Source organism: Nerophis ophidion, linkage group LG08 (genome assembly GCF_033978795.1).
Source record: "Nerophis ophidion isolate RoL-2023_Sa linkage group LG08, RoL_Noph_v1.0, whole genome shotgun sequence".
NCBI lineage: Eukaryota > Metazoa > Chordata > Actinopteri > Syngnathiformes > Syngnathidae > Nerophis > Nerophis ophidion.
This window is the reverse complement of record NC_084618.1, coordinates 77,222,483-77,236,866: the sequence shown is the minus strand read 5'-3', so window position 1 is coordinate 77,236,866 and position 14,384 is coordinate 77,222,483. Positions and strand designations below refer to the sequence as shown.

The 14,384-nt window shown below is 39.9% G+C and overlaps 1 protein-coding gene across 2 annotated transcripts in view; it reads right to left on the bottom strand.

Annotated features, from left to right (window-relative positions):
- polr3a (polymerase (RNA) III (DNA directed) polypeptide A) overlaps positions 1 to 9,250 on the bottom strand; it is a 66,800-nt gene extending 57,550 nt beyond the window's left edge. For both annotated transcript variants that reach the window (XM_061909770.1, XM_061909771.1), the window contains exons 1-9: positions 9,036 to 9,250; positions 7,860 to 7,995; positions 4,896 to 5,033; positions 2,365 to 2,536; positions 2,143 to 2,297; positions 1,833 to 2,072; positions 1,605 to 1,767; positions 198 to 334; positions 17 to 120 (exon numbers count right to left, since the gene is read on the bottom strand). In XM_061909770.1, the coding sequence (XP_061765754.1) occupies positions 17 to 120; positions 198 to 334; positions 1,605 to 1,767; positions 1,833 to 2,072; positions 2,143 to 2,297; positions 2,365 to 2,536; positions 4,896 to 5,033; positions 7,860 to 7,995; positions 9,036 to 9,079 (1,289 nt within the window). In that variant the 5' untranslated portion in view covers positions 9,080 to 9,250. The remainder of the gene's footprint in view (positions 1 to 16; positions 121 to 197; positions 335 to 1,604; positions 1,768 to 1,832; positions 2,073 to 2,142; positions 2,298 to 2,364; positions 2,537 to 4,895; positions 5,034 to 7,859; positions 7,996 to 9,035) is intronic.
- Between the last annotated feature and the right edge of the window lie 5,134 nt (positions 9,251 to 14,384).

The following is a 14,384-nucleotide window of genomic DNA, read 5'->3' as shown; positions in this document are numbered from 1 at the left end:
AGACTGTACTGCGCACCTCTTTATTTGGCTGTTAACCGCCTGGAGGAAGTTGGCGCCGGGGTGAACATCAGGGCCGTTGCGAACAAGCTTCCTCATCAGCTCAATGTTGGCTTTGTTGACCTTTTCAGAGAGCGTGACAAACTCAGGATTCAAGACAGAAAAGGTGCAACTATCGCAGCTCAAGACGCGGGGTTTACCCTCTCTGGGTAGGTGAGGATTTTGGCCACGTGTACGGGCACGGCTACTTCGTCGATTCTCAGGTTGGGGTCGGGGGAAATGACGGTTCTGCCCGAGAAGTCCACTCTCTTGCCTGAGAGGTTGCCTCTGAATCGACCTAAACGATCACAGAAGAGTAGAAATTAACACAAACTGTCAAAGATTTTTCTGATGGATGTCAGACATCTCGTGCTCCTCCAGCCACCTTCCTTTTCTGTGAGGATGCCTAAAGTGGGGTTCAGGTATAGTTCGGTTGTTAGAGTGGCCGTGCCAGCAACTTGAGGGTTGCAGGTTCGATCCCCACTTCCGCCATCCTAGTCACTGCCGTTGTGCCCTTGGGCAAGACACTTTACCCACTCGCTCCCAGTGCCACCCACACTGGTTTAAATGTATCTTAGATATTGGGTTTCACTATGTAAAGTGCTTTGAGTCACTAGAGAAAAAGCGCTATATAATTATAATTCACACACTTCACAACTATGATGTAAATTACAATCAAACACCTGCTTCGTAATAGGTATAGTACTTACAGTATTAACACTTTTTGGGGCGCAACCAAAAATCCACCAAAAATAAATAAATAAATACACACTACTGCCATCTAACGTCTTGGACTTGCAACTGCAATTTAATGTCATTCTTGCAAATAATTGAGGCTTAGAAATAAAGGATGAGGTCGCAACTTGTCCAGGGTTTACACTGCCTTCCGCCTGATTGTAGCTGAGATAGGCTCCAGGGAATAAGCTGTAGGATTGGATGGATGGATGGAAATGTGATAATAAATGATAAATGATAAATGGGTTGTACTTGTATAGCGCTTTTCTACCTTCAAGGTACTCAAAGCGCTTTGACACTACTTCCACATTTACCCATTCACACACACATTCACACACTGATGGAGGGAGCTGCCATGCAAGGCGCCAACCAGCACCCATCAGGAGCAAGGGTGAAGTGTCTTGCTCAGGACACAACGGACGTGACGAGGTTGGTACTTGGTGGGATTTGAACCAGGGCCACTCTCCCACTGCGCCACGCCGTCCCTTAATAATAATAATGAAATAATAATGAAACAATTGAACAACTAAACAAGAGTTATAATCAGCTCATTTGTAAATATTGCAATTAGCCAAATATTTTATTTTTTATCAACACACACAAAAGTACCAAAAACTGGTATTAAGTACCAGTATCGATTTACAGGGCCCAGTCTCGTTTGAAATATGAACAGTACCCATCCCTAATTGCAAATGATGCAATGTTACCACAGAAATCAGCAGCCAAATAAGTATCCTTTGTAACCCATTTTGAAATGGTTCTATTTTCATATTTTATAGATTTTAGGCCATATTGCGCATCCCGGGTTGTCAGCTGTATAGACGCCATCCTACCTTGCTTCCCCTTGAGTCTCTGCACGAAGCCTCTCGTCCACTTCTTTGGCGCCATGTTGAGGGGGATTCCAGAGAGCTCGCTGTTGATGTAGAGCGCACACTGCAGCTGGAGGAAGTCCCAGTCCTCCATGATCATCTGCGTCTTGGCGCCCGTCATGCGATGCTGGACGACACGAGCGGTGTAAATGAAGTCTGCGGGCGACTGACTCAAAACATTTTTATAGGCACCTTTTTGATGACATCATTTAGGAAGATAATCTCCGTCAGCTTCATGGTGAGGTCGTCTTCGTTGGTGCCCGACTTGAGGTCGCTGACCACAGAGGGCCGAATGCAGAGCGGAGGCACCAGGAGGCGGGTGAGGATGAGGTCAGCAGGTTTGCCTGCCTCCGGGTTCATCAGCAGGAGGGCGATGTCCTCCTGGGGGATCCTTCTGAAGATGTTGAGCACCACCAGAGGGTTAAGGTTCTCCTGCAGCGGAGATAGCAGCAAAATCAGTTACAAGAAGTAACATAAAAACAAACAAAGTAAGTGATTTCACCTGTGCTCTCGGCAGCAGAGGCTCCATCAGTTTGTTGTGCTCAAGGGCCGTGTCAAAGGACTGCAGGAACTCGGACACAAAAGACTCCACCACCTTCTTGTTGGTTTTGTACTTCTCGTGGATGATCTTTAGCAGGCCGCACTTCTTCACAGTTCCTGAGGATAACAACAAGTCTCAGCTTTCCCTTTTTAATATAATCCACTATTTTGAGAGGTTATTCACCATTGAACGCAGCACAATTAAGGCAAATTGTTCTTTTGCGGCATTTGTCAGAGATCTTCTTCTTGAGGCCTCGTTTCTGGAGGTAGGCCAGGTTGGGACGTTTCAACATGTCCATGAACTGAAGCTTGTCTTCTTTGGTTAGCATAATGCTTGAGCATGTCTTACAAATCATCTGGAGGCAAAAAAATACACATTAGAAGTTAGAGAATGTCAAAAGGTCTATAGACAAATTGGTCCCAATAAAATGTAAAAAAGCGCAACAGGTCAACAAATGACTGCCTCCTACCAACCATCCATCCATCCATTTTCTACCGCTTATTCCCTTTTGGGGTCGCGGGGGGGCGCTGGCGCCTATCTCAGCTACAATCGGGCGGAAGGCGGGGTACACCCTGGACAAGTCGCCACCTCATCGCAGGGCCAACACACCAACCAGTTTAATCTAATTGATATTTGAACATCCACTTTAAAATTAGTTGATTAGGATTGACTAATATAGCAAATAATCCAGACTAAACAAGATTATTGTAAATAAACAAAACATTACAAAATCTAGGTATTTATGACTGAACCTTTACATTTTTATGCAATTTCCTGTTTCTTCAATAATGCTAAATCCAACATTTGTTTTGATCCGTGTAATGATTTCAAAAAAAGTTTAAAAATATTGCCCTTTCATTTTAATTATTTTATAAACAATATATTATTATCCGCCCGATTGTAGCTGAGATAGGCGCCATCGCCCCCCGCTACCCCTAAAGGGAATAAGCGGTAGATGGATGGATATATTATTTTTTTCAATATTTTATATATTTAATTTGTGTATTAAATATATAAATGCTTAGTCACACACGTCAGTATACATTGTATTTTATTACAACCTCCAGCGCATTCTAAAATAAAAACGTACAAGCTGCATTACGTCAAATCACTTTTTACTAAAAAAAATATACTGTTAAAAATAAAAATATAATGTTTTAGCTCCAATACAAGTAGAATAGATACGGAAAATATAATAACTTTTTTTTATTGTTAACCACAACAAAGTGTAGAGTAAATATGAAAAGTATCAAACATTTAAAAAATATGTTCACTAAAAATATTTTTTTTAATATTTGTTGGTGTGAGTTTTCCTTGCCCATATGTGGGTTCTTCCGAGGATATCTTAGTCGTAGTGGTTTGTGCAGCCCTTTGAGACATTTGTGATTTGGGGCTATATAAATAAACATTGATTGATTGATTGATGTTTTTGTTTTAATAAGAAGTATATTCTTTTATTTAGTTGGCTGTTTATTTCTATATTCCAGCATGTTGAACTGCCTTTGTGTATTAAATGAACTAAGTTAACAACCTTGTTTATTCACAAATGTCATCATAAATTGTATTTCCTTACACCATCTAATGCTCTCTAAAGGAAAAATGTACAAGCTGCATTACATCAAAAAAATGTAATACAATTGTTCTAACATAATTTCCAAAAAGTTTTTTTTTCAATTTCAATTCCAATAAATTCTGATACAATACATATGGAAAATATAATTATACATTTTTTATTGTTATTATTAAAAGAAAGTATACAGAAAATATTAAAAGTATTAAACATTTTGAAAATATATTCACAAATTAAAAAAAAAGTTTTGTCTTTTTACTTTGAATGATTGGTATATTTTTACATTTGTTGACTGTTTTTTTTAATCATTCCAGCACATTGAACTGCCTTTTTGTATCAAATGAACTAAATTAATAATCCTGCTTTGTCAAAAATGTCGTCATAACTTTAATTCCATATTAAACTTTGTAGCGCCCTCTAAAGGAAAAATGTACTCACTGCACTCCAGTTCAATTATAAAAATGCAAGGTGAAAAATTTAAAACATGTTTTTAATTATTTAAAAGAAAAAGTAAACATGAAAAGTATCATCCATCCATCCATTTTCTACCGCTTATTCCCTTTCGGGGTCGCGGGGGGCGCTGGCGCCTATCTCAGCTACAATTGGGGGGAAGGCGGGGTACACCCTGGATAAGTCGCCACCTCATCGCAGGGCCAACACAGATAGACAGACAACATTCACACTCACATTCACACACTAGGGCCAATTTAGTGTTGCCAATCAACCTATCCCCAGGTGCATTTTTTGGGAAGTGGGAGGAAGCCGGAGTACCCGGAGGGAACCCACGCATTCACGGAGGGAACCCACGCATTCACGGGGAGAACATGCAAACTCCACACAGACAGATCCCAAACCTGAATTTGAACCCACGACTGCAGGACCTTCGTATTGTGAGGCAGACGCACTAACCCCTCTGCCACCGTGAACATTGTAAAAATATATATTTATTAATTTTGTTATTTTAAAAACAACTATTTTTTTTCTAATTTTAACTGATTTTTCCCCCCAAATTTTCAGCTACTTTGGCCTTAAAAGCATGACTGATGTTAAACACGAACCATATCAGCCTACATTATCAAATAATCATTTGGATATTGTTATTAAATGTGTTTATTTTGTACTTATGTATATAAAGTGCATTTACCTGCAAGATTCCAATGATTGCCTTAAAATAACCAACATGAAAACACGGCAGCTCCAGATCTAAATAGCCATAATGTCCCAAACAGTCGGCCAAAACCTTCCCGCACGTCAAACATGGTCTGTCTTTCTCGCTGGTGCCCTGTGTGACAAGAATAGTCCAATTTATTAAAATGACAGGGGAGTTCATGCTGATGTAGCACAAACAGAAGCATATACTCTAGGGCAGTGGTTCTCAACCTTTTTTCAGTGAACATGTTTTTAATTCAAGTACCCCCTAATCAGAACAAGCATTTTTGGTTGAAAAAAAGAGATAAAGAAGTAAAATACAGCACTATGTCATCAGTTTCTGATTCATTAAATTGTATAACAGTGCAAAATATTGCTCATTTGTAGTGGTCTTACTATTTGGAAAAAAAGATATAAAAATAACTAAAAACGTGTTGAAAAATAAACAAGTGATTCAATTATTAATAAAATGTTCTACATAATCATCAACCTAAAGTACTCTCTTTGGGGATTGTAATAGAGATCCATTTGGATTCATGAACTTAATTCTAAACATTTCTTCACAAAAAAAAGAAATCTTTAACATCAATATTTATGGAACATGTCCACAAAAAAATCTAGCTGTCAACACTGAATATTGCATTGTTGCATTTCTTTTCACAGTTTATGAACTTACATTCATATTTTTGTTGAAGTATTATTCAATAAATATATTTCTAAAGGATTTTTGAATTGTTGCTATTTTTAGAATATTTTTTATACGGCAAAACTAATCATCACTATTTAGATTCATATTGTAATCAAAAAGAATAACACAATTATTCATCGAATTGAAAACATGAGTATTTATAGCACCACCAAAACTCAACTTTAAATAAGATGTTAAAGAACAACTGGGTATAAATTAGTAACAAATAAACAAGTAGAATAATAATAGTAACAACAATAAATTAAAAACAGCAATACGGAAAAATAAAATTCCGTTGTTTAAATTCTGATTTATTTAACACTTATTTTACCACCAGATAGTGTGATTTTTTTTATTTATTTAGTAAATGTTAGTTAAAATAGATGCAAAAATCCTCAAATTCGCATCTTTGGACAATATTTACCAGTATCTTAGGTCAAAGCATAATAATCATTTTGTAAATGTATTCTTTAGTACATTATGCTTGTGTATGCCACTTTGCAAAACCTTTATTTTCGTAGCGGAGTCAGACTGGATGTTGCACACGGCGGTTATTGTGAAAGGGTGGGGGAAGTGTGCTACTTTGAGCTTGACGAGTTTAGAAACGACTGGTAGTTTTTTAATGCTTCCATAGCGAGATATAAGTTAGAACTTTACACTACTTTATATTAGATGGTAGATGGTGAATTTTCAACGGAACATTTAAAGTTTTGGTGTTGTTTCCTGGCGTCATGTTGCAATATACATGTATCTCTTATGTCTAGCATTAAAAGATTACAGTTGGTACAAAATGCGGCTGCTAGACTTTTGACAAGAACAAGAAAGTTTGATCATATTACGCCTGTACTGTATATACCTTTATATACATATATACATACATATATACCTATACTGTATATACCTTTATATACATACATATATACCTATACTGTATATACCTTTATATACATATATACATACATATATACCTATACTGTATATACCTTTATATACATATATACATACATATATACCTGTACTGGCTCACCTGCACTGGCTTCCTGTGCACTTAAGATGTGACTTTAAGGTTTTACTACTTACGTATAAAATACTACACGGTCTAGCTCCATCCTATCTTGCCGATTGTATTGTACCATATGTCCCGGCATGAAATCTGCGTTCAAAGGACTCCGGCTTGTTAGTGATTCCCAAAGCCCAAAAAAAGTCTGCGGGCTATAGAGCGTTTTCCGTTCGGGCTCCAGTACTCTGGAATGCCCTCCCGGTAACAGTTCGAGATGCCACCTCAGTAGAAGCATTTAAGTCTCACCTTAAAACTCATTTGTATACTCTAGCCTTTAAATAGACTCCCTTTTTAGACCAGTTGATCTGCCGTTTCTTTTCTTTTTCTTCTATGTCCCACTCTCCCTTGTGGAGGGGGTCCGGTCCGATCCGGTGGCCATGTACTGCTCGCCTGTGTATCGGCTGGGGACATCTCTGCGATGCTGATCCGCCTCCGCTTGGGATGGTTTCCTGCTGGCTCCGCTGTGAACGGGACTCTCGCTGCTGTGTTGGATCCGCTTTGGACTGGACTCTCGCGACTGTGTTGGATCCATTGTGGATTGAACTTTCACAGTATCATGTTAGACCCGCTCGACATCCATTGCTTTCCTCCTCTCCAAGGTTCTCATAGTCATCATTGTCACCGACGTCCCACTGGGTGTGAGTTTTCCTTGCCCTTATGTGGGCCTACCGAGGATGTCGTGGTGGTTTGTGCAGCCCTTTGAGACACTAGTGATTTAGGGCTATATAAGTAAACATTGATTGATTGATTGATGTGTGACTACCATCTCCTGGTCAAACTTATCATTTCACAAAGTACCAAATAAAAAAGCTTCGAGGTCGGAAAGCACAACCAGAATTATTCCGTGCATTAGGTGCACCGGCTTATAGGGCGCACTGTCGATTTTTGGAAAAAATTAAAGGATTTTAAGTGTGCCTTATAGTCCAAAAAATATGGTACATTTGTTTTTAGATATACATAAAACATTTGTTTAGCCTATTAAAAAATATATATATATACATCATTACAAATAAAAATGATGCCATGTCATATTGACCATTGGCATACTCCTTATTTTTCCCCCCACTCACTCAACTTGTTTCACGCCAGGAAAACTGCAGTGAGCGGCCCGTTTTTATCGACTGTAATATTTTAATGATCACGAGAAACCAAAATCAAAATTGTGATTGAAATGTCATTAATTGTCCAGCCCTTATGTGCTGTGTATCTACCATGCGGTGGTCCAGGACTCCATAAGGCAGAGGAGTGCGGTTGGTGTCCTGGCTGTACAGGTTCTTGCTGACCACCTGAATATGCGCCTGTTGACGCATTTGTTCTGCCGATTTCATTCCAAAACAGATGTGGCTTCTGGAGGATTAGGAAGAAAGAGAGAAATTCAACAAATAGTCTGTTAACCAGGACAAGACTTACGTCTTAGTCATCGGCCCTGAGACCCGGAGAAATAAACACATATCCAAACTACAATCATTGTATTTAACTCCATCAGTACAAGTGAAAAATCTGGCCGTCGTTTTTGACTCTGACCTTAGTTTTATACCATGTATCAAAAATTGATTTTTATCATCTTAACAATATAGCCAGAGTTTGCCCAATTCTCTCTCAGGGCAACACGGAGACGTTAATGCATGCTTTTATTACAAATTGCACAGATTATTGTAACACCCTGCTTTCTGGTCCTCCTAAAAAGTTTATTGCACCTTTGCAATTACCGTATTTCCTTGAATAGCCGCCGGGGCGCTAATTAATTTAAAACCTCTTCTCACTCCTGCGCTTACCAAAGGCATGCGGTAAAAGTAAGCAGGCGCTAATAATTTTAAGACCTCTTCTCACCCCTGCGCTTACCAATGGCATGCAGTAAAAAATTGAGTGTCCTCTCCAAGGTTTCTCATCATAGTCACTGTCACCGACGTCCCACTGGGATGAGTTGTCCTTGCCCTTATGTGGGCTCTACCGAGGATGTTGTTGTGGTTTGTGCAGCTCTTTGAGACACTAGTGATTTAGGGCTGTATAAACATTGATTGATTGATTTGCTACAGTTTGTCCCTGTTGGGGTAGCGGGGTTAGCTGGAGCCCCTCCGAGGTGCACTTGCAGGGGAAATCAGGGTACACCCCGGACAAGTCGCCACATCATCGCAAGGCCAACACAGACCCATCCACTTCATCCATTTTCTACCGCTTGTCCCTTCAGACCATTGTACATATAAGTCATAATGAGGCCCGACGTCAGGTACTCATGTTCAACCACGTAACATGCAACTAGTACGCACCAAACTTGAGTATTAATTAATGTCACACTTTATTAGTAAATATTCAAATAATCTGTCATTAGCATTAGCAACGGAGCTAACTGACGTTAGCCGGCTAGCTCATGTGGCTAAGCTACTCACATCTTTTTCGCCACATCCGTCTCCCGGAACTGCTCCTTCACCATTTTTCAACGGCGTTTGTCTCCTTAAATGAACGAAGAACATAAAAAAAAGTTGTGTCTGTTTGCGTTCCAGCCAGCTTAGACTCGACACGTGGAACCGAAGGCAGACTGGTTTACTTGTCCATGTTGTTGTGGGGCACGCAGGAGTTGATCACGTGGGACGTGGTGAGTTCAGGGTCAATCAGGGTTTTCTAAACGCAATCGTTTAGAGTGGAATATATATGTGAGCTGTTCTTTTTTAAAAATGTATTCTATTACGGATTTATTGTGCGTTGACAACATTCAAAAACACCACAAAAAGTGACACTAGTCATACAGCAGCTGTGAAACGCTACACAGGCAAATGAAAGATCCATCCATCCATCCATCATCTTCCGCTTATCCGAGGTCGGGTCGCGGGGGCAACAGCCTAAGCAGGGAAACCCAGACTTCCCTCTCCCCAGCCACTTCGTCTAGCTCTTCCCGGGGGATCCCGAGGCGTTCCCAGGCCAGCCGGGAGACATAGTCTTCCCAACGTGTCCTGGGTCTTCCCCGTGGCCTCCTACCGGTTGGACGTGCCCTAAACACCTCCCTAGGGAGGCGTTCGGGTGGCATCCTGACCAGATGCCCGAACCACCTCATCTGGCTCCTCTCGATGTGAAGGAGCAGCGGCTTTACTTTGAGTTCCTCCCGGATGGCAGAGCTTCTCACCCTATCTCTAAGGGAGAGCCCCGCCACACGGCGGAGGAAACTCATTTCGGCCGCTTGTACCCGTGAAATGAAAGATGAGCGGGAAAAATCCCACTTTATTGATGGTTAAGAATGCAGCACTATCCATTTTTTAAAATTAACTTTATTTTGTCTTTGTTATTGGAAGCATATAACAAAACCATTGAAAAAATACATTATTTTAAATGATAGCATTCTTAATAATTGAATTCCGTCACATTTTGTACAGCAATCCTATTTTAGACTCCCTTTTTAGACCAGTTGATCTGCCGTTTCTTTTCTTTTTCTTCTATGTCCCACTCTCCCGTGTGGAGGGGGTCCGGTCCGATCCGGTGGCCATGTACTGCTCGCCTGTGTATCGGCTGGGGACATCTCTGCGCTGCTGGTCCGCCTACGCTTGGGATGGTTTCCTGCTGGCTCCGCTGTGAACGGGACTCTCGCTGCTGTGTTGGATCCGCTTTGGACTGGACTCTCGCGACTGTGTTGGATCCATTATGGATTGAACTTTCACAGTATCATGTTAGACCCGCTCGACATCCATTGCTTTCCTCCTCTCCAAGGTTCTCATAGTCATCATTGTCACCGACGTCCCACTGGGTGTGAGTTTTCCTTGCCCTTATGTGGGCCTACCGAGGATGTCGTAGTGGTTTGTGCAGCCCTTTGAGACACTAGTGATTTAGGGCTATATAAGTAAACATTGATTGATTGATTGATTGATTGATTGATTTAAAGGCCTACTGAAATGAGATTTTCTTATTCAAACAGGGATAGCAGGTCCATTCTATGTGTCATACTTGGTCATTTCGCGATATTGCCATATTTTTGCTGAAAGGATTTAGTAGAGAACATCCACGATAAAGTTCGCAACTTTTGGTTGCTTATAAAAAAGCCTTGCCTGTATCGGAAGTAGCAGACGATGTGCGCGTGACGTCACGGGTTGTAGGGCTCTGTCACGCCAAATTTCTTCCCCCCCCACAAAAACCTCCCCCCCCCCCATTTACATCCGGGGTCATGATTAATACAGACATTTTGGTAACGCTATATTATAAAAATATAATGCTATATTATAAAAATAGGGACGTTTTGTTAATGCTATATTATAAAAAATAAAAAAATAATTAAAAAAACAATTTACAAACACAATCTATGGGATGACGCATTTACTTATGGGGTCACGTTTCCTCAGGGTTTCTCTTACGTCATCCTCATAGCTTTTGTTTGTAAATTGATTTTTACATTTTTTTTTTTTTTTATGATTTAGCGTTAACAAAACGTCTTTATTTTATAATATAGCGTTATATTTTTTATAATATAGCGTTATATTTTTTATAATATAGCGTTAACAAAACGTCTGTATTATTCATGACCCCGGAAGTAAATGGGTGGGGGGGGGTAAGTTTTTGTAGGGGGGAAGAAATTTGGCGTGACAGCTCCTTACATCCTCACATTGTTTATAATGTGAGCCTCCAGAAGCAAGAGCTATTCGGACCGAGAAAGCGACGATTTCTCCATTAATTTGAGCGAGGATGAAAGATTTGTGGATAAGGAAAGTTAGAGTGAAGCACAAAGAAAAAAAGAAAAAAAAAAGCGACGGCTCCAGGCGGCGGCAGTGGGACCGTTTGAGATGTAATTAGACACATTTACTAGGATAATTCTGGAAGATCCCTTATCTGCTTATTGTTTTCAATCAATCAATCAATCAATGTTTACTTATATAGCCCTAAATCACTAGTGTCTCAAAGGGCTGTACAAACCACCACAACATCCTCGGTAGGCCCACATAAGGGCAAGGAAAACTCACACCCAGTGGGACATCGGTGACAATGATGACTATGAGAACCTTGGAGAGGAGGAAAGCAATGGATGTTGAGCGGGTCTAGCATCCATCCATCCATCCATTTCTACCGCTTATTCCCTTTTGGGGTCGCGGGGGGCGCTGGCGCCTATCTCAGCTACAATCGGGCGGAAGGCGGGGTACACCCTGGACAAGTCGCCACCTCATCGCAGGGCCAACACATATAGACAGACAACATTCACACACTAGGGCCAATTTAGTGTTGCCAATCAACCTATCCCCAGGTGCATGTCTTTGGAAGTGGGAGGAAGCCGGAGTACCCGGAGGGAACCCACGCAGTCACGGGGAGAACATGCAAACTCCACACAGAAAGATCCTGAGCCTGGATTTGAACCTAGGACTGCAGGAACTTCGTATTGTGAGGCAGACGCACTAACCCCTCTTCCACCGTGAAGCCCTTTTCAAAAGAAATTCAAAAGACTTTGAAATAAGATTTAAATTTGATTCTACAGATTTTCTAGATTTGCCAGAATATATTTTTTTTAATTTTAATCATAATAAGTTTGAAGGAATATTTCACTAATATTCTTCGTCGAAAAAACGGAAGCTAAAATGAAGAATTAAATTAAAATGTATTTATTATTCTTTACAATAAATGTGTTGGCCCTGCGGTGAAGTGGCGACTTGTCCAGGGTGTACCCCGCCTTCTGCCCGATTGTAGCTGAGATAGGCGCCAGCGCCCCCCGCGACCCCAAAAGGGAATAAGCGGTAGAAAATGGATGGATGGATGGATGGATGGATACAATAAAAAAAAGAAATTTACTTGAATATTGATTTAAATTGTCAGGAAAGAAAGGGAAGGAATTTAAAAGGTAAAAATGTATGTGTGTTTAAAAATCCTAAAATCATTTTTAAGGTTGTATTTTCTCTCTAAAATTGTCTTTCTGAAATAAATTAATTCATTTAAACAATTAAATGAATTTATTTAAACAAGTGAAGACCAAGTCTTTAAAATATTTTCTTGGATTTTCAAATTCATTTTGAGTTTTGTCTCTCTTAGAATTAAAAATGTCGAGCTAAGCGAGACCTGCTTGCTAGTAAATAAATACAATTTTGAAAATGGAGGCAGCCCACTGGTAAGTGCTGCTATTTGAGCTATTTTTAGAACAGGCCAGCGGGCGACTCATCTGGTCCTTACGGGTTACCTAGAATCTAAATTATAGCATGCTTAATATTTGAATTCCGACACATTTTGATATATTTACAGATGCCATTTTCTATGTACGGCAACCCTATTTAATAAAATGACACTTGTCATATTCAATTGTGCCACAAGATGGTGCCAAAGACCCGTCTTGCAACGCATCATGCACTCTAGTGGCTTATTGTGACGTCTGATAAACTCTAGTGTGCAATTACAGCCACCAATAATGAAAACTGGCCTTCTAAATAATTGATATTTAGATGTTTTTTTTCTTCTTTTTAGTGGACTTGTCATCGGTGTGTGCGGTGCTACCTAGTGTCCCCCCAGAGTCACATATAGCTGCAAAAAGTGTCCTCGTGGGAACAAGCATGTCAAGCATACGCAGATGTATTGCACATATTTGTAAATAGCAATGAAAGCATTAAAGACACTTGAGGGACAATGTTTGTCCACATTAGCTGCAGCAGCTACTTCAAGTGCAAGAAGAGTTTAATCATGAAAAGACACAAAGGGATTTCCCTGTGGAGAGTTTGGAATCTGGGTCTTTCTCTCAGGACTATTGCTGCTAGATTTGGTGATATTGTTTTAGATTTATTCTCTGATGAATTGTGTGGAATTATATTTAATTCACACGGCCTGGGGGTACACGTGTAATTACCCACTTTTTAAACTCATTTCCTCCAGAAGCGCCATTTGAATATCTTTTATTGTAGTAGTAGTGAAAATAATTTTGTTTATAATGGGGGGAAAGGAGAAGAAACCATATTTGGTCACTGGAACCCACTCTGAAATGTCCCTTGACAAGTCAACTAAAGAAACAATATCTACTATAATGATATGCTTAAAATTGTCAGTTACTGTCATTTTCAAAATGTGACACAAATGAAAACACAATTAAATTACATCTTGCATTTGGTAACTACACTTTAGGGCTTGCCCTCAACAAGTCAGTAAGGATATTGATTGATAAACCATAGTTTTATAATATTAATAAATATTTATTTCCACCATTGAGTCATTTCTCCAAAATTGCCAGCAAAAAAAACCCCCAAAAAAACAATTCAATCAATCAATCAATCAATGTTTACTTATATAGCCCTAAATCACTAGTGTCTCAAAGGGCTGCACAAACCACTACGACATCCTCGGTAGGCCCACATAAGGGCAAGGAAAACTCACACCCAGTGGGACGTCGGTGACAATGATGACTATGAGAACCTTGGAGAGGAGGAAAGCAATGGATGTCGAGCGGGTCTAACATGATACTGTGAAAGTTCAATCCATAATGGATCCAACACAGTCGCGAGAGTCCAGTCCAAAGCGGATCCAACACAGCAGCGGGAGTCCCGTTCACAGCGGAGCCAGCAGGAAACCATCCCAAGCGGAGGCGGATCAGCAGCGCAGAGATGAGTACTTTTTTACGGAACCATAGTCTTTATTAGATAATGTATACATAATAATAATAATAATAATAATAATAATGATAACGTTAATATTTAATGTAATAATTACGTAAAAATTACGTTAATATTTAGGATAAACCTTGTATTGTATTAAATTGTATTAAATAAAATATAGAATTCAATTACATATTTCATTTT